The following is a 19,943-nucleotide window of genomic DNA, read 5'->3' on the forward strand; positions in this document are numbered from 1 at the left end:
CTCTCAATCTCATCAGTGTGTGAAGGAGACTAACTCACTGCAAGTTCACAGAGTGGACACACAAGGTGCAGCCACAAGGACAGCAAGGTAAGACCGATGTTTGCTGACTTTGTTTCACTGTAAGAGTGTTAATTTAGTTTGAGCATAATTCAGCTGTTTCAATCAGATGCACAGAGAGGCTGCTGTGGCTCTGTGTTATCTTTTACAATTTAAAGGCAGAAACATTGTTTTTGTTTTGTTTTCTACATAAAGGCAGCTTTAGGCTTTGGCAATTGTTTTATGAAACTTTCCTGCAAAGGAAAGCCAGTTTCTGGGTTTCGAAGATTGCTTACTGAAAGCACTTTTATTTTTTTAATCTGCATGTAGTTTGCTGTTACTGACCAGACTGCATTAAACGTATCGTCTTCGTGTTCATCTGAAGCATAAATTATCAATGTATTACTCTGAAAAATGAAAATTGCTGGATCTACATAAATCATCACTTTAATTGGTAACACAAATCAGTTGAGTTTTTTCAAAGTTTGTATTCAGTTTTTTAAAATTTCATTTAAAAAAAAGTTAATTAAATACTTGTTTAGAAATTGATGCAGAAAAAAATGGTTACCACGATTTGTTAAAAAAATATCTTTTTTTTTCAGTGAACATTTAAAGTCAAGAATCTCTCTCAAAAATAACTCAAGATTGAAAACAAACAGAAAAAATCTTAAAAACTAATGACTTATTTGCATCTTTTTCTACATGTACCAAATTAATTGATTCCATGAATATATATAGAAATGTGAAAAATATGATGTGCCATAAAAAGACGATATTAAGTGAAACTAAACTGAGCTAACAGGAGTGTTGTATCAGCATTACACAGGTTTAAGTAAACTTTAAAGGCAGGAACCATTTGACACTTATGTGAACACTTTATAAGACAGACGATCGTGTATGAGGAGGCAGCGAGGGGATTCAAATTGAAGCACACTTTTCTTTATTATTGTGCCTCAGTAAATTGTTGGAGAACTATTTGCCAGGGAAATCAATGATAACATTGATCTTGTAATGCACTGAGATGTTGATAATAATAGTTTTATTGCTATCCTTACTTTGTCGTTGTTTACAAATAAAGAGCACTTAATGTTGTAAGAGTCAACAGCTTTTTGATCAAAGGTCTAACTGCAGTTGTCAGGTTTTAATTGGGGACTAATCGCACTACTTAAATATCCACCTTGACCATCTGGTGTGCAGGGATGGTCCTCAACACGGCTTAACACACACACACACACACACACACACACACACACACACACACACACACACACACACACACACACACACACACACACACACACAGAAGCCCCCTTATCTCTTGCTAAGGTAGCCGACAAACTGCTTGTAATTAGGTTAATTGAGTGACCTGTGGGTGGTAATAAACTTAAGGCTAAACTCTGGCGATTGGGTGTGACATGGTTCTGTTCCTCGACCATCTGTCTCTCCTGTAAGCCACGTAAAGTCCAAGTGAAGCTGCAGAGACACGACATGTTTAAGTTCCAACATTGTAATGATAATTTATGAAGAAGGGAAGATTATTACAAAGTTAATATATATAAATTAATAAAAAAAAATAAAGGAACTGTCCTCCTCTAATGTATGCTGTTCAGTAAAGAATCAATTAATACATACATAATTTTTGTCATGCAACAGACTATATCTCTTAATATTTCTTCACTCTGTTTCATTATTGATTAAATACAGTAAATATTGTATGAACTTTGAGCAGAAAAACACACACGAAGACACACATACACACACATTTTTAAAGGCTGGTCTCAGCGAGCAACAGGTGGCCAGTGAGGTTTAGCATCCACCTCACATGTTTGCCATTTCAAAATGCCGACCCTGTATAATAAAGGACATGTTGCAGTGCTTAGAGAGGTCAGCAAGCCTTTATGATATAGACACAGGGAATAAGATGTGTGTCACATGACTTTAGAATAATTTTAGTATCCAGATTTTAACAAGAGTATATTTATTTAGTTTACAATCGTCCTAAAGGTCAAATACTTGAATATAATCCAACAGTGATTTTGACTGATTTTCTTTTGAACAAACGATTGTAATTGTCTGTTTAATGCACCACGGTCTAGCCTTCTTCTCTAAATTTAACCCAACACACACTTAAATTAACAGCAAACGTGTCGTTGGCTTGAGGGGTCAGGATGTCACACCTCTGAATTGGACTAATCCTTGTCTGGACACGTTCCGGTTCTTCTGGCACATGCTAACACTTTGCAAGGTTACTGGTCAGACAGCTATTACCTGAGGTGCTCATCCAGCATCACATACAGCTTAGGCCTGATCATTCTTTTTTTTACATCCTAAAGTCAGGCCTAAGGCTTCCTTTTGTGCCATGTTTAGATCAAGATCTTACTACAGCAGCTAAAATCAAAACCAGATATGTTTAACTAACGCATGTTTACCTGTACACGCAACTATGGTTTAATAGAACAAAATATATAACAACTATCATAAACTTCAGCCCTTGAAATCAGTACCTACGCTGATAATATAGGTCTGTCTCCCCTTTTTAGACGATACTAAAATAAATACTAACATCTAAATGTTTTGTTCTGGATTATCTAAATGTTCCGAATGATTCAAATCTCATTGTCTGTTTGTTTTACAGGTTTTTAAACTGTGACTACTCCGTGCTCCCTGATGTCTCTTTACAACAACACAGAAGTCAAACCAGGCGTTTGCGTCAGCTGGCATCTCACATTTTGAAGAGAAGCCAAGCTCCTTAGTCTAACTGGCTGAACTTTGGATGAAGATCATGAGGAACTATCAGTCTCTACACCTGTTCCTTGTTCCAATTTGGTTTTCCGTACTTCTCCTCCTCCTCCTCTGTCCTGCATCTTCTGCTTCAGGGTCTGACTTAAATTTTGGACCCCACCCTCGCTTTGTTTGCACTCCTATCCCCATTGATGCAGACCCTGCCTGTTCGCCTGTAGCAGCTCCAAGCGTAGGGGCTGCAGCGCCCAGCGGACCAGGCCATCAAAGTGCACCTCCCGCTGGCTGGTGGGGGGCGAGCGAAGAGGCCAAAGCCACCATCCTCCACCTCAGAGAGAGCCTGGTTCAGCAGAAAGAGACCATCCTGGACCAGAGAGAGACCATCAGAGAGCTGACAGTCAAGCTCGCCCTGTGTGAGGGCCTAGCACAGGGCCCCGCTCCTCATGAGGAGCACCATGGAACGGCATCGCACTCACAGCACGCAGGGGTGGCCGGCCATCACACATATGCAGACAACGGGCACAATAGCAACCAGCAGAGTCACCATGGAAACAGCAACCTCATACCGGACTCACCGCTGTACCACTCTGCAGGGGGGCAACGATCTGATGGAGGGCAGATTAGCAGCAGCCAGGGGAAGGACAAACATGTGGCACCAGGGGACATCACATCATCACCAGAGCACATGGAGAGGATGTTGCAGGCACTGAAGGAGAGGCTCAACAATCTGCAGGTGAGACCATACAGCAGGAAACTTTTTCAACTATCTGTAAATGAGGTTATTGTAGTCATGGAGACCTCTGCTTAAAGTTTTTTTACATCTTTTGATTGCTTTGTAGTAGATTAAGTTAGATCTGTGTAAATATTATTTAAATTAAGTGAGTAATGAGATCAATTTAGTTTTGATTTGGCACTACTTAATTGATTTATAATAAAAAGGTCAACATCAGATTAAACATTAAAAAATTAGTGTAAAGTAAATGTCGTACGCCTGAGGACTTGTAGGGTGAAAGGAGGCTTATAATGTAAGGCATGCCCATATATGGCATTTCCTTGTTTAGAGACATTAACGCTGCTGTCATCAGTGTCCCACAGTGGTATTTTCACTAAGTACTTGAGACAACAATGACTTACTTAATCGCTTAAAGCCTATCATTTCATCAGCAAGAGAGTCACTTTGATGACCCTCAGTGGACATCTCAGAGCATCAACAGGATCGGGGGTGGACGTCACCGAGGGCGGCCATAGCTCAGTCTGCTAGGGAACTGGAGGGATGCCAGTTGAAGTCCTGGTATGGACCATTGTTTGGAATTTGGGACTTTGTACCAGAGAGGTGCTAGTTCACTTTCCAAGCACTGCAGAGGTGCCCTTGAGCAAAGTTTGGACACCAAACTGCTGGCACAATCTCTCGTATGCAGCCACTCACTCTGACATCTCTTCATTTAGTGAATATCCATAGGATCCTGTGTGTAGCATGCTCAATAACATGGAGAAAAAACTGAATTTCCCCTGGGGGATTAATCAAGTACACCTTTTTCTTCTTCTTCTTCTTCTTCTTCTTCTTCGGACCTGTTTTCCTTTAATTAGTCCATGCTTGAACATTTTTTCCACTTATCTGCTGTCTCTCCTACTTGGGTCATGATCACAGACAGATGTCAGGAGCTGCTGAGAGTGTAAGGAGGGTGGGAGGCGTGCTGCGCAGGTCTAACATCAGCAGTAATTATTCTGATCTCCCTTGACAGACTGGTAATCAGGGCATGCACCAGAACAAAGCCTGGATTACCTGAGAGGAAGGGAAGCAGAGGCAGACACAGGAAGAAATATAGACTAACAGCATACAGACTAATAACAGCTTATGAGTGAATGTTAATAGCAGAGGAAAACCCACAAGTGCTCCCCGAGGCTTGTAAATGATGTATAAGCAGATAGTCCCATGATCCCTTTGGGCAGGTTTGTGTTAATGGATAAAGTGGCAGTAGGACTCTTTCTCACCATAGAATAGAATAGAATAGAATTACTTTAATGATCCCAAACTGGGAAATTGTGGTGCTACAGCAGCAGGTTATCCAAACACACAATGCATGACTTCACATGTGTTTTTCTCCTCTCTCTACAGAAGAGGAACACATCCATCACTTACTCAAGCTCTCTAAAGGAGCTGCTCCAGAGGAAGATCAACGCCCTAGAACAGCAGCTTCACCACAACACCGCCGCCCTCAGCAGCTCGAGCAACCACCACAATGTTGAAGACAGCAATCACAGGGACGATGGAGACCACCACCACCATGATGATGATGATCATTACCACGATGGCACACACTCCAATGACCACAAGGATAACCACAACGACAGCAGCCACAGTAACAGCGGGGATGACACCCACAATCATGACAACAGCCACAATGATGGCCATCACGACACAGAGGGTGACCACGAGGACCATGAGGATGACCATGAGTACCATGAGGGGGACCATGAAGATCATGGTGACCATGAGGACCACGATGACCATGATGACGGCAACCGTGATTATGATGATCACCACAGTAATGAAGCAGACAGTCACAGCTACCTTTCACACAGAGCATACAGAGTACAAGGCCCACGAACTGGTTTCCACTCAAACAAACTGGAAACGATGCTAAACCAGCTGCACCTAGCAGGTACACAACCACTGAGAAAAAAAACTTGCATTTAGGTGAAATAAATATATTGTGAAACTACATACATAGGCAAAGAAGATTTTAGAATGTAGTAATTTACCGACCAGACCAAAAAACGTATGTCATCTTTTACTTCATGTGATACTTTTTTGAAAACATCAAAGGTTTTTTGTCATGATCATCTGATATTTGACCTAAAGTGTCAACATTCATTCCCGACCTTGGAAACAGTTTTTAACAATTTAATTTGAAGATCAAAAGATCTAAATCGATCAACTATATCTAATATTTGTCATTATTGGTTTTTATTTGCGCCATTGTTCAGAACAAAACAAGAAAACTACTAACTGATAAAGGTTACATGCAAAATATGGATTATTTAATTACATGTTAAAACATTTTTAAAGGTGCATACAAACACCTACTGTATCAGAGTGTAGTGCATAGCATTTAAATGTCAGACAGAGTCAAACAAATTGGTGACATTAGCATAATTAAATAATAATAATTACAATAATTAAAGCAAAAAGTGTGTTGGCCTGTCATATTTTCAGAATTATCCATTTGAGGTTGATGTAGATAACTCATGTTCAAGCCTTCAAGATGATGAACATAGATCATTGTCCATTCCTAAATGTGATGTTTGGGAGTTTCGATTGTTTTGTTATCTGCTGTTTGCAAGATCAAGGATACATTTTTATATCAAATTTGAAGCCTTCATGGAGATGATCTACTTAAATTGCATTGAGAAAGGACAATCTGAAAATCTACCATGTAATATCATGACGGATTTGTTGCGCAAGCTCACGAGATACAATTAAAAGATGAAGACCAGAACAGTAACTACATAGAGGACTTAAAGTGAGGCTCTAGTTTTGAAACGTTGTTGTATTTTCTCAAAACAGGATCCAGCAGGAAGACAATCAAGAGTCCCGATGCCTTCCAGATCAGTTTTCCCATGAGAACCAATTACATGTATGGGCGGATGAAGAAAACGCTGCTGCAGGAGATCTTTGCTCTGACTTTGTGTTTATGGATCAAGGCGGGTGTAGGGCCCAGCCTGGGGACGCCATTTTCATACTCTGCACCAGGACAGGCCAATGAACTGGTACTGATCGAGTGGGGGAACAACCCCATGGAGCTGCTGATCAATGACAAGGTGAGGGAGATAAACTACAAACCCTGCAGAACTCTGTTAGAGAAATAAGAGATATTTGGACTATATTTTTGTTGATGTACCGTTTTAACTTTTACTTATAAGTATCTGTATTTATATCAAAGTCTCACAATGTTCACCCTTCCATCTGCAGTCTGTGACGCTCCCCCTGTCCCTGGGTGATGGGAAGTGGCACCATGTGTGTGTTACCTGGTCAACAAGGGATGGACAGTGGGAGGTCTACCAGGATGGAGTGCAGAGGGGGTCCGGGATGAATCTATCCCCCTGGCATCCAATCAAACCTGGAGGTGTCTTCATCCTGGGACAGGAGCAGGTGAATAGAGATGAATTTAATCTCTGTAGATTACAGACGCAAAAAAACTGTGTGAATATATCACAGCTGTAAATCTATACACATTGGTTTGTTTGGTATTTTTTTAAAGGGTTATTTCACACAAACATAATCAAGTCTCCAGCTTTAAAATATGTTTAATCATGGTCTGATTCCACGTATTTAACATTACATAATAAACACTTGTCAAATGTCAAAGATGTTGTCTTTTTGGTGTTCCAGCTGTTAACCTGTGTTATCTCGTACCTTCAGGACACTCTTGGAGGCCGTTTCGATGCCGCTCAATCATTTGTTGGGGAGATGTCGGACCTGCACATGTGGTCACATGTCCTGACCGCCAGTGACATCTACAGTTTGGCTTCCTGCGGCAGCCACCTCAGGGGAGATGTCATTGCTTGGTCGGAAACGGAGCTGGAGCTTCATGGAGGCGTCTCCAAATACCCCTTTGACCCCTGTCACTAAAAAGCTGTGACACCATCGAAGAACTCGAGAGAGATATCTCTGAACTTACAGAGAACATTCAAGATATATCAAGGGTGCAAGAAGAAAACAAAGCTCCCTTTGACTTTCAGATGCTATTTGGAATCAATGCCTTCCCGTCTGAGTCTTCAGTGACTTTAAACAAAACATCTAATCTGTGTTTACAGATACTGTGTAGAGATTTAGCGGTCTTGGGCCTTAGGTTTTGGTCTGTAGTGTGTGATCATATGCTAGTTATTTACTTTACACAGACAGGTGCTGAATGTGACACATTGTCATTTTGTTTATAAGACTTGATGCAGAAATATCTGTGATCGAATGAGCAGACTTACACATGTTCTGTATATTTGTAGTTTAGAAATGTGCTAAAAATAAATTCATGATATGGATACTCTTTCTTAAAGGGTTTCCAAAAGAAATACAGCTAATTTACCAAAGAAAATGTAGAATTGAATTTTGTCATACTTTGTTATTTTAACACTCTGTTAGTCATAGATACTGTAAGTTGGTGTTTTAATTTTGGAGACGAGCCTATAAAAGGGAATTCAGTAAAGCAGCCTTTGCTGGTTTTTAATGACTTCACAGACTGTTGGTGGGATTCTGTAATCCAGCAGTGCTGCAAAAAACTAGTAGTAAAAAGTTTAGATACTTAAATGTTTGTTTTCTTTAACTCTGCAATGCTTCTCTTCACTGAGTGATGACAGTCGCTGACATTTGATGCTTTTCCCCTCTTATCAGTTATATTCATCTTTTTAAAATCTGAATCCTAGGTGTGATCAAATCATTGCACTGCTTTTTATTTTTTTTATGATCTGGCCTTGGCTGTATATTTGTTATTACATTGTATATAAAAGGAATTCAGGCCAGGATACTTGATGTTATGTGTAAACTTTTTTGTTTTCTTTGTTTTTTTATGTTGCAACTGTGGGAATTAAAGTGTGAAAGTTACCTATTGTTTGAGTCGTTTGTGAAGATCAACCCCAAACAAATAGAGCTTTAATGACCTCTTTAAATCAAGACACCTTCAAAAATACATTGATAAACGTGTCAAATCTTCCAAACTTTACAACCTTAACCAGACTTAATAAACTATCTATATTTAGCTGAGTAAAGACGGATCCTGTATACAACATAATAGGCTATACAAACGTATTTAGATTCCGATAGGCTACCTATTTACATAACTTACCTCCAGCATCAAGTTTAGCAAAGGTTTCTGTCATTTTTTTGGAAGTGCGCCGTCATAAAATGCAATACAGTGCAGTGACACATAGGAGGACGTAATTCAATTACAATATGCTAATGAAGCGTATTTGTTCTATTAGTCAAGACACACAAAGACAAGTGAGCTCTCCCTCAGTCAGTGTGTGGTAGTTTGCTAGCTAGCTAAAAGCTCACCTCCGGTCTGTACAGTTCTTATATTTACAGTCTATGGGGGTACAGTTTCAAAGTTTGAGTCTAGAGCCACAAGAATGTCTTTATCAACGTTTGAGTTTCTCAATTTGTGGACAAGTTTTGCTAAAAAAACAACACAAATGAATCTCAGGGGGCATGAATCACTGCTCAAGTCATTATGAAACATGCTCCGGGCATTATCAATGCCTGTTAATCATCAAGCTAATCTTGTGTAGATTAGGCTGATATTAAAAGGTGTTGAATACTGCACAGACTGTAAAACCATCTTAGGCATTATTCTGATCACAAACCCCAAAAGAAATAACACAAAGCATCTTCTGTCTCTGTTTACTTTTTATTGTTACACAGTAGTTTACTGGCACCAATGTATCATGGTTTTCCGTTTGCTACATTTACAGATGATCTATTCATCTTCACCTCACAGTAAATAAAAATAAATAAATACAAAATTAACACATTTTATGAAAGAGGTGGCTCTGGGGTCACAGGAATCAGAAACAGAGGCCCAGTTCCAATATTCATTCTTTTGTTCTAATCAAAACATTTGTTGATCCAACAGTACATTTTGGCAACTTTGCACATCAAGAATACCCAGAAGGTGAGGCCTGGAGACAGTCCATGTAATGTGTAGAAGCACTTACATGGAGAAATCACATTAGGCCTTAGTCAGTTTGATGAATTAGGGGAGTAAAGGCAATTCTATATCTGTATTTTTTCCACTTTCCGTGTCTTCAATACAAGGTCCACATATTATGATCAAAGAGAAAAAAACTTCCCCTTTATACAACATGAATTTTATCAGGTGAAGAAATTAAGCTCATAAAATACAGTACATATTGGTCTTAAACTGTTGTTGCTATAGCTGGTACTGACCAGGCGGTGGCATTATACAGTAATTCTACACAGTTCATGGTTCATCCTTCAGCATATTGCAGTGAGTGGGATCACCAGCAGAGGGTGCTACAGAGCACTGAAGTAATGTCAGTCAGAGTAACAGCATTTTCTCCCAAATGCTAAAAATCGATAAAGTGCAGTAGACTGTTATATTTACTACCATCTAAAAATGCCAATCCAATAAACTACTAGAAGTTTATGAACTGGATGTCAAGCAAATCTATCACTGGACACAAATCTAAAACTTGTTACTGATTCATTACATCTGAATAATCTTTCTATAATATAATGAATCAAAGCTTTGTTAGTGTTCCTTGTTTTGTTGTGTCTTCATTTTTAACAATGTCCTATAATGTTAAATTTAAACTTCTGCTTTTGAATATTTTCTAACACTTCTAGTGGACCGAGCAGCCAATGAAACTTGGGCACTAGTTTGACAAAGCATGTGGCTGTTTGTGCTTTAAATGAGTCTGATTTACTCTAAAAACCAACGTGGTTGTAGAGAGGTAAACCAGACCACTAAACATCTCCTAAATATATTCTTTTTGTCCAAAGAAGCTACAATTAAGACAATTTACTTTTATGCACAAATGCATTTCCATATTAAAAACTACTTTTCCTAGTCAACAGGGAACACTAACACTTTTTAAAATCAGTGCACTAGCATGATCGGCGATGCGTCAGTACCTACGGCCGACGCCTCGGATGATCAACATGCAGTCCTACAGTAGCTCGTACAAAAATCAGGTTTTAACAAAAAGAATAAATTAAATCATTTCTATGTGTATCGTAAACAAATGTGCTAACGTCTATTTACAAAAAAAGTTTACATTGTAATGAGCTGCCTTTGTGGTTTGGTGAAACTCACTATAGCGGACAGACCGGGCTTTAACAGTTAAATGTCAGAGAAGAGTTATTGTAGTGTTTCTTTAAGAGAAAGGAAATGATTTGTGGCATGCTGGAATATTACATCTGAGATAACATGTTGCTAAGTGTAGTGTTACTGAGAAGATCTGCTAACAGGCTTCCAATACAAGAACTACGATTTTCTCTGCTATTGCTCAAACATGTTGACAGGTTAAAGAACATACAGCTAATATTGTCTCAACGAGCTGAAACAGGAAGTTATCTGATTAGAAAGAAGCTGCTTGTCCTGTTCTTCAGTGATTCTACAAGTAAGGCAACTTTGCTGCCTTGAGACAAAATTAGAAGATCTGCAGTAACTTGGCGATATTCCTCGAATTCTGTATACAGTATCTAAGTGTTTTAGCGTGTATCATAGCTATTCAGAATACTATAGGAAGCAATGAGCACCTCTAAATAATCTGAGATCATTTGCTGCTTAGAATTCAGAAAATTCCCCTATCCTCTTTGATCTCAAACTAAACATAAATGTTTCTAGTGTCTGATAAGTGAATCATTTCTTACTATCAGACGGCATCAACAAATGGGGGGGGGGAGATTTCACAAGAAATGAAGCGGCTTGTCAGCCTGAATAAGACCATATTCACACTAATGCAGGGGGTGGCTGTTCAGAAAATGGCAATAATCACTAGCATTTTAAGATAGCAGCGTAACAGTCAAAGAGACAGTAAAGAGATGTGGGAAGTATGCAAAAGCTGCTTTGGCCCAAAGCCTTACACATTTGTTTGTTTTGATCAATTGTGTTCTTGGTTTACGGAGAATAAAGGAGGAAGATTCTCAAAAATAAATAACAGCTTCCCACATCATGACAATCACAGCATTTGTAAATCCTCCATTTCCCACTTGTTGTCAAATTAGTCCAGATTTATGGAGCAAATTCGAGAAGGGGGAGCGATGTGGATGGAAGGCAAATGACAAACATTTGTGTGAATATGATCTGAGAAACGTTTCACAGTCCACTTGAGAGTTCAACATTAGAGGTGTGCCGAGAAGACGGGAGAGGCTGTGCGCTCTAGCTGCAGTGAGAAAGGTTGTGTGTACCAGCAGTAGTGTGAGTAATGAGATCATAGAAGACTCAGCCAGTGTGGGTGAGCGTTCCTTCTGAAAAAAAGCTTTCAAGAGTCTGGTAAGACAGGATAGACAGTCCTCATATTAAGGAGAGAATGTGTTTGAGGGTGGGGAGAGAGGTAAAACAAAACATATGAACAGGAAGATTGGAGGGGGAATGTAAAGGTGTCCATATGGGAAGGAAAGTGAGAAGAAGAAAGGAAGACGGGGAGCGAATGAAGGGAGTGATCTACGGTTGTTCCTCCTTTTTCTTCAGGGATATACGTTTCTTCCTGGCTGCGAGCATTTCGTAGAAGGGGTCGACACTGACAGCAGATCTGAATGGGTGACAAAGAAAAAACATTGAGTGGGAAAGCCTACAAGTACTAAGGTATGAGCACCATCCAGACAGCAGTTAAGAATTAACATTGAGCCCTTACACGAGCTGCCGACATATTTTAAGCCAAAGCTTCTCACTGGTCTATCACTCCCCCATTAGTTCCCATGACAAGATATTTTTCATGTACATACTTAATGCTGTGGATCCATTCATCCTTCTCCTCAGGTGTTGGGGCAGAGATGCGGTACACGTTGTGGTTTCCCTCCACTACACGACCATCAGCCTCAGTCTTACATGCCTTGATCAGCTGACCACGGTTGTTGGGGATATAAAGCTCGAAGCAGTTCTGTTGGGAGAGAGGAATAAAACAATGGAAGAACAATCACAACACAAACTGAATTATGATGATATGATTTCATTTTCATGTTAAACTAAACGGCAAACTTACAGGTTTTCTTGGGTCTTCTACCTCTCGGATGCTAAGGTTTTCTAAGGGAATGATACCCCGCGGCTCCTTGTCCTGAAAGTGAAACACACAAACACAGCGTATGAGTGCAGAGAAGAGTTAGTGCAACAAATGCTCTTTTCTTAATTATTTTAGCCAGTCCAAGAATGATTCGATAATGCAAGAAATTGAACTCATCTCAACATTATTTCAGTTTAAATGAGTCACATTGGAGAGAGCTGTAATTAAGTAATACATTCTGGAGAAAAAGATAATCCAGGCTTTAGTTTAATCTTTAATCTTAGCTGCAACAGTTATAACTAGCCTTTCTATGAACATCAATATTTTGCATGTTGGATACTGAGCCACAGTTGTAACCTGTTGAAATGATTTTTAGTTTTGTGTGTTGTGTTACTATAGCGATAGTATGTGTTTGCTTTATCATCTTTTATGATCAGCCTGACTTTTCATGAGGGCAACCAAACCAGTTTTTCCTCTGATGATAAAACCAGCTATGCATCTAATCCCCAATTTAAGTAACCAGACTTTATTACAGACACAATTAAACTCTTGCTTGTGTTTTTCAGCAGCATTGCAATTCCTAAACAATGCAACATTTCATTGCAAGACAAAACAACAATCCAAATCCCAATTATGTTGCCTTATTCACAGATTATCCACTACAAAAACAACAACAACATCCTGATGGATATTATAATGCACCAAATGAACTGATGATGAAAACATTTCCCCTGAATTATGTTGAGGAAGAAGATAGGCCTGTACACTTTCTCAAATGCCACAAAAAGTTCTGATTGATCACAACGTTCAGACCAGAGATCTTCTTCAGGTGATAATGATCAACATTTGAGACATTTGAGCAAGTGTGCGGGCCTATCTTCTTCCTCAGACTTCTGATTTTGTACTGCCCTGCACCTACATGATGTGCGTATAACTATCTCCCTTTTCCCTGAATAATGTTGCACATGGACTCAAAGACTTACTGTGGTGTATTCAAAGTAATAAAGGCAGTTGTCTGTGAGAATGAACCATCGCCGTTTCCAGGTTTTTACTCGTCCCCCTGAATCACAGGAACAAAGTCAAAACAGTGAGTGACAGGAGAGGAAGAAGATTGCCTTATGGAGGTCAAAGTTGAGGAACACTACTATACATCTCAACATGCTTTCAATTGACTACATAGCTATTTTTTTTCTAAAACTTGAAACTACATCAACAGTGTCAGTACATACCTCCTGAGAAAACAAGCAGCAGCAGTAGAGGGTGGAAATCGCAGGGAAGAAGCAGAGACAAAAAGGGGACCAGAGGATTTAGATGTCAAACAGAGAAAGAGAGACACACACAGACGGGGAGGAGGAAGAGAAAGAGAGGGAGATTGTATTAGTGACAAAGATGATCACAGGCCCCGCCATGCAAAAGAACACAATCAGATTTTTTAGACTGCCGTGGAGCAAGAAAGTGAGTGTTGGTCATCATCATGCTATGGCAACATTTGACTGCCACAACACTGTGAGATGAAAACTCAAGTGGAGGAAAAGAGGCTGCAAAACATCAGAGACAGGAAGACTCATGTTCATCCCAAAACAAAGCCTTTAAAGAAATAAAGGTTACAGAAGAGAACCAAACATTTCACTTTTTTATGTCAGAGGAAATGAATACCTGTCATTTGACATCAGAAACAACGGCATACTGGATTGATTTAGCTGTATCAGACATGTGTTAAGGCCACCGTGTAGGGTAAAAATACTCCACAGAAAGGCCTGACAGGCATCATCTCACCAAGTTTAAGAAGCCAGCCTTCTCTGTCCGGGTTGAAGAAGGTGTGCGTCAGGTCGTTGCCGTCATCCTCAGGGATCTTAAAAGGCTCGTTTTTAATACTGTCATAGAGGTTCTGAAATAACAGATAAGTCAGCAAGATAAGTTGGATAAAAAAAACTCTCAGTGGGATAATTTGACTTGTTTGTAAAGAAAGACCATCATACTCTGAGCAGGTCCTCGGGCAGATCTCCCCCCTCGTTGATGCCTCTGTTCATGGAAATGAAGCGATCCACTCCAGGTTTGTCCCTCACATTCGGGTTATGGAGGCTCGTGTTCAACATAATGATGGCAAATGACAGTACATAACACGTGTCTGTGAACAGGAGAGACAAGCAGGGGGATAGCATGATGCTGAGTACGGTTCCATAAACACACTCAAATCATAAATCTAATAGATCTTAATCAGAAAAAAATAATAATACGGAAGCTTTCTACAATTTCCACTCTGTCTTAGAACAAGATGTCTGGGATGATGTGCATACCTCATCTCAAACAATTAAAGGAAATGACTCCTGAAAAACTCAAATGAGTGTTTACAAATTTGCAGAGTGTGTTGGCTCAGGTAGCCGACCATTTCTGGTAAGAGGCTCGCTTTATGTGTAACTGCACACCTTCTGGGAAAATCCCACTTCCTGTGATGCAGTGAAATCAAGCTTGTTTTTAAGAGGACAACTTTAAAAACATCCTAAATCAGGTGCCTTAGCTTGGTTGTAGCAGCTGTCTTACATGCACTGTAACAGAGTGTTTAATCGTTTACCAGTGCTCTGGAAGACACCAGGGTTGCAGTGGCAGTATCTCTGAGCAAAGGCCTCCATCATTCTGTCAATCTTCTGAGCTTCACCGGGCAAACGGAAACTCCACAGGAACTGTCTGCATGAACATGGTTTAGGTGGAGTTAGAGAGAGTTATACAGTCAGGATTTCACTATTGCATAATGTTCTCCCTCCCTGACCTGATGTGACAATAACAGTGGGACTTTCCATCGTGGAGAAGGATTGTTTACTAGAAAAGGCCAGTTACTTAGTGCAGAGATTGTGAAGACATGAAACACACCAAACAGGCTGCTTACCTGAGGGCCTGAACGAGGTTGAGATCAGTGAACTCATGGAGGTCAACGAAAGCCTGAAGCACTTTGATGTTGAAGTCGTCCCTGCAGAGCCGCAAAGAAGAGATCACATTTACAAACCGCTTATATGAAAGGAGAGAAAGATGAGAAAAATATATCTAAACAAAGCACCTTTCTCCAAGGTAATCTCCTATAGCCGTCTTATTGAGGCCCTCTCCTTTGTAAAGGAACTGAGCGATGTCCTCTGGAGTGTGTCTGAGCAGCTCATTCTCCACCAGAAATACTATTCCCTAGAGAGAGATGGAAAAAAATCCATTATCACACATCTCAGAGAAAAGGGGAAAAAAGGAGTAGAAATTTGCAATTAACTAAGATTTTTTACCTTTTTAGGATCCATGTTGAATTTCTTTCTGCCCATTGCAACATGCCTGCTTTTCTGTAGAGTTTTACTGCAAAGAGAAACATGGAAATGTAACAAAGAAAGGCTTGTGCAGTGGTCAAATCACAGCTCCTTGAAAACAGCTCTGATTAACGAACCCTTTTACAATAAAGATCATAAACTGAAAGTTACCTTTTAATCTATGTGATTGTCACAAGATGAATTATTCTCTCTTTGAGCAACATGTTTAATGTAATTGTAATATTTAAAAGACGATCCATGTTGCGGCTAAAAGCAAAATGTGAAACAAAAGATGTCAAATAAATAGATTCTAAAGATGCACGTTTATCACATAAATCAATATCCACCAACGACGACACTTGTTTGAGAGTCAATCAGGTAGGGCTGGCTCTGTTAAGGTTTTGACTTTGAACAGGACGGTGTATCAGTGAAGAAACGGGAATAAAGATGTATCAAACATATAGTGTTTGCTCAGAAACTCAATACTTGAATGTAGCTGCTGGATCTTAAAGAATGGAGCTGAAGGGATCTTATATTACCAGTAAAAAAAAGAAAATATTAAATATTCCATGGAACATATGACACTTGAGCTATATCGCTCTCCACTAGAACGTAACAAGCTGCACATACATCATCATTGCTGCAGCAAGAGCCCGATCTGTAAACCCTTTCACAATCAGAATGTCCAAGCCTTTTTTTTACACTTTAATGCAGACCACAACATCTGCATGTATTTACAGTGGTAAAGGCATAAAAGGTTATGCGGGCAGACAATAGAACCAACAGTTACAAACTCAGGTTGAAGTAAAATCTGTGAAAACACTATGGGGATGTGAGCAGGAACATTGAGAAGCTTTTAAGTGAGAGTTGAAGGATGAAAAGTTCCAATAAAAAATAAGATAAGGAATAAAATTGGACCCAATCTGACAAAAAAAAAGACAAAATGCATTGGAGAATAGTGAATGAGTAATTTCACACTGCGTTGATTGATGTCAACTCCTATTTTTGGCCTGTGTAAAAAAAATCTAAATGTAGAGATACTGTTTTAGAGTGTAGTATCAATTGAACTGCTGATGTTTGTCTTACCTGCCCTCTGTGCTTGTCTCCAGTCCCTCCACTTCCAAAATTGCCTCTCTTAATTCTTCTCTGAGCCTCTGGATCTCCTGCATCAGGACGCCCTTCCTCCTGCGGATGTCCTCCAGCTCAGAGCGCTCCTCTGGGCTCAGGTCTACTGGGACTGTAAGGGAAGAGAAGAAGAATGACTCAGTTTCTGCTGCTGTAACTTTCACAAATAGTAACTGTGCCCATACATACAAAAGCAGACTTATCAGAAACATCAAAAGCCTATAAAACTATTTTGAGAAATACATTGTTACTAAAAATAGTTTTAAAATTGTTACTATGTAATGTAACAATAAAAATGAGTGAGAGCCGTTGATGGTAACTTAAGAAAGCAAAGGGAGAGGTGGCTTTAGATTTTTTTCTTTGCCTTAATTTTTAATCAAAGCTATTCCACAAATGTTAGTCTTACATACAGTACATCCCTTCTTCCCTTTACCCACTCCACTTTCTTTATTGAAAACATTATGCATAAGCTGTGAAATAAAAAGTTCTGAAACCCAACCTACTCATGATCCGTCGTAATCTGTCATAACATAAACAGTGTATAGAGTGAGCAGACAGTCTTTCATGGTCTCAACAGACACCGACACAGAAAGAAACTTAAGCCATAAATCCCATATTCACACAGCAAGGTTTAATTATTTGAACACACTGAGAACCAGTCTTTCTGCAAATACACCATTATTATAAAGAACCCTCCCATGGCTTTCGTTTTTTGCATTAAAAAGATACGCAAACATTAAGGCAGAACCTTAACTTATCTGCAACATCAACCAATTACACTTTGTTTCTTAATGTTAATTATTTTCTAACAGCTCAAATAAACAAACAAGTGCATCCAGTTGACCTATCTTAGGTATACAAACGATATATAGTATTTGTCTCAATCTTTTTTTTTGCAGAGATGTGAGTTTAACTTTATTTTCAATTTGGATGCTGTGGTATGTGGTGGTGAATATTGTGTAACACTGTGGAGTTTCTGATATTGTGTCAATCTTAGTGAGAGAGGTAGTCTTAATATTAGCAACTCATGAAAACAGGAAAAAAACCAACATAAATTTGATGACGCTATTTTCTGAAAACATAACCAAAACAAATATTTGATAAAGATGATAACATAATGAAGCTGTGTGTCAGTGGCGGTTCTAGACCACTTTTACTGAGGGGGCCAAACTGGGGCCAGTTGTTTTGACAGAGGGGAACATTAAACCCAGGTGAAAAATAGACAAAGATAATCACTTTAAAATATATATATATATATATATATATATATATATATACATTATGCCAAATAATAGCACACATCATTAAATAACACAACATGAAATACCATGATTTATGTTAGTTTCAGTAACAGAATGAAATACTAGATTGTGAGTAAAATACATGTATTATTAGGGGGGCTTTTCCTTTTGGAGGGGTGGCCTCAGGGGGGACCATGCTCAGTTTTACAGGGGCACTGGGCCCCTGTTGGCCCCTGCCTAGAACCGCCCATGCTGTGTGTTTCAGAGGGGTTGTATTAGATGGGATTATCTTCAGGTAGCTGTGCCTAATACAATGGCCTCATTAGTGCCTAAAAATACACTAACATTTCCGATATTGAAATGTTTTGCAAAACAATCTCGTGATGCATTATTTTGTCCACAACACCCAGATTTAGAGCTCAAAGTAGCAGCTTGAGATCAGAGATATTTGGCAGCCCCCCGCCCCCCCAGACCCTCACAGTGTTTGTGCAGCAAAACAAACAGCTGCTCTAATACACCACCAACCACGCCCACAGTCTGTATTAACTGATTGATTCTTCCTACAGCAGAGAGCTGATAACATGAAGTGGATTGTTAGGATATCTGAACAAACCCTGTTTTAACCGTGCAGCTCTGTGGCACAGTAATTAAAAGCCCACAGACATTAGCTGAAAGGTTAGCTCCGGTGAAACAATCAATATTTAGTTGGCGTGTGGCTGAGACAATGCATCCGTGGGTCTTCTTTGAACTAAGATGTAGTTTAAATGTACGCACTTCGTATTCGGAAAAGTACATGCATATGGTATAAAGTTGATGTTTACTGGAATTATCAGTATGTCACACCTGAGCAAATAAACTGAGCCCCAAGCTTGAACTAGCCGCAGTTAGCTAACGATAGCCCGAACAAATAGCTAATCACTGAGCCCACTTACTGTAGTCCAGGTCATCCATTTTTGGCGCTTTACTTTTAGGCATAAATATTTCAGAGTCGACTGTCATTCAATATCAGAAAACTAGGGATATATGTGTAAATATATCCACAGAACTTTAGAGGAAAAAAAAGACAACCCCTGGTGTCGAAATGTTGGGCCGAAGACAAAGAAGGAGGAGACACCGGAAGAGCTGTCAGACTCTCAGTACTTGTGTTCCGGTCAGTTGATTTTCAAAATACAATCACCTAGATGTGTGCAAAGATGCATACTGAAGATGAAGTTTGACTAATGACTGATAAATTGCACATTTCATATTTACTAGGAATAATGTTGTTTATAAACCATACACTCGTGCAGTTTTGTTTGATTTTTGCCTTAAGGTCAATAAAGTATCTATCTATCTATCTATCACTTATGGGATATTAATCAAATACAGATATTTTAATTATATATTAAAAATATTTGTAAAGTCTTTATATACAAATAGCAAAAATTAGAGTTTTGTTCAGTGAAGTGTTAAGGTCAAAAAGGTCATATAGTAAAGTGAGGCATGCAAGGAGATTTGCTTTACAATGTATCCAGCATGTCTATTTTCTTTAGATTTATTTTTGGGCTTTTTATGCCTTTATTGGAGAGACAGGATATTGGATAGGATTGGAATTTGGGAAAGAGAAAGACTGGGGAATGACATGCGGGAAAGGAGGCACAGGTGGGTTTCGAACCCTGAATGCGCAAAACAACCACTAGGTCACCGGCGCCCCAAACCAAGCATGTCTATTTGATTAAATGATGTCGCCAAAACATTTAGTAGCAGTTACTGTGCTTTAACTGGCTTCATCAGCACATTGATT

At 39.3% G+C, this 19,943-nt stretch overlaps 2 protein-coding genes across 2 annotated transcripts; one reads left to right on the forward strand and one right to left on the reverse strand.

Annotated features, from left to right (window-relative positions):
- The first annotated feature begins 2,692 nt into the window (after positions 1-2,692).
- Positions 2,693-8,373, forward strand: si:dkey-283b15.2 (neuronal pentraxin-1). Its single transcript, XM_061050382.1, has 5 exons — positions 2,693-3,508; positions 4,892-5,438; positions 6,344-6,597; positions 6,749-6,928; positions 7,199-8,373. Exons 1-5 carry the CDS (start codon positions 2,810-2,812, stop codon positions 7,406-7,408), a joined length of 1,890 nt encoding a protein of 629 aa, XP_060906365.1. The 5' UTR covers positions 2,693-2,809; the 3' UTR covers positions 7,409-8,373.
- A 786-nt stretch (positions 8,374-9,159) lies between these two features.
- Positions 9,160-19,279, reverse strand: cyth2 (cytohesin 2). The gene is made up of 12 exons (XM_061050383.1): positions 19,093-19,279; positions 16,881-17,031; positions 15,777-15,843; positions 15,566-15,684; positions 15,398-15,478; positions 15,086-15,198; positions 14,493-14,641; positions 14,290-14,401; positions 13,497-13,573; positions 12,496-12,567; positions 12,239-12,393; positions 9,160-12,045 (listed from the first exon to the last, which is right to left on the reverse strand). The coding sequence occupies exons 1-12, from the start codon at positions 19,157-19,159 to the stop codon at positions 11,958-11,960; spliced, it is 1,251 nt and encodes a 416-aa protein (XP_060906366.1). The 5' UTR covers positions 19,160-19,279; the 3' UTR covers positions 9,160-11,957.
- Between the last annotated feature and the right edge of the window lie 664 nt (positions 19,280-19,943).

This window comes from Labrus mixtus, chromosome 11, assembly GCF_963584025.1.
Source record: "Labrus mixtus chromosome 11, fLabMix1.1, whole genome shotgun sequence".
NCBI classification, from domain to species: domain Eukaryota; kingdom Metazoa; phylum Chordata; class Actinopteri; order Labriformes; family Labridae; genus Labrus; species Labrus mixtus.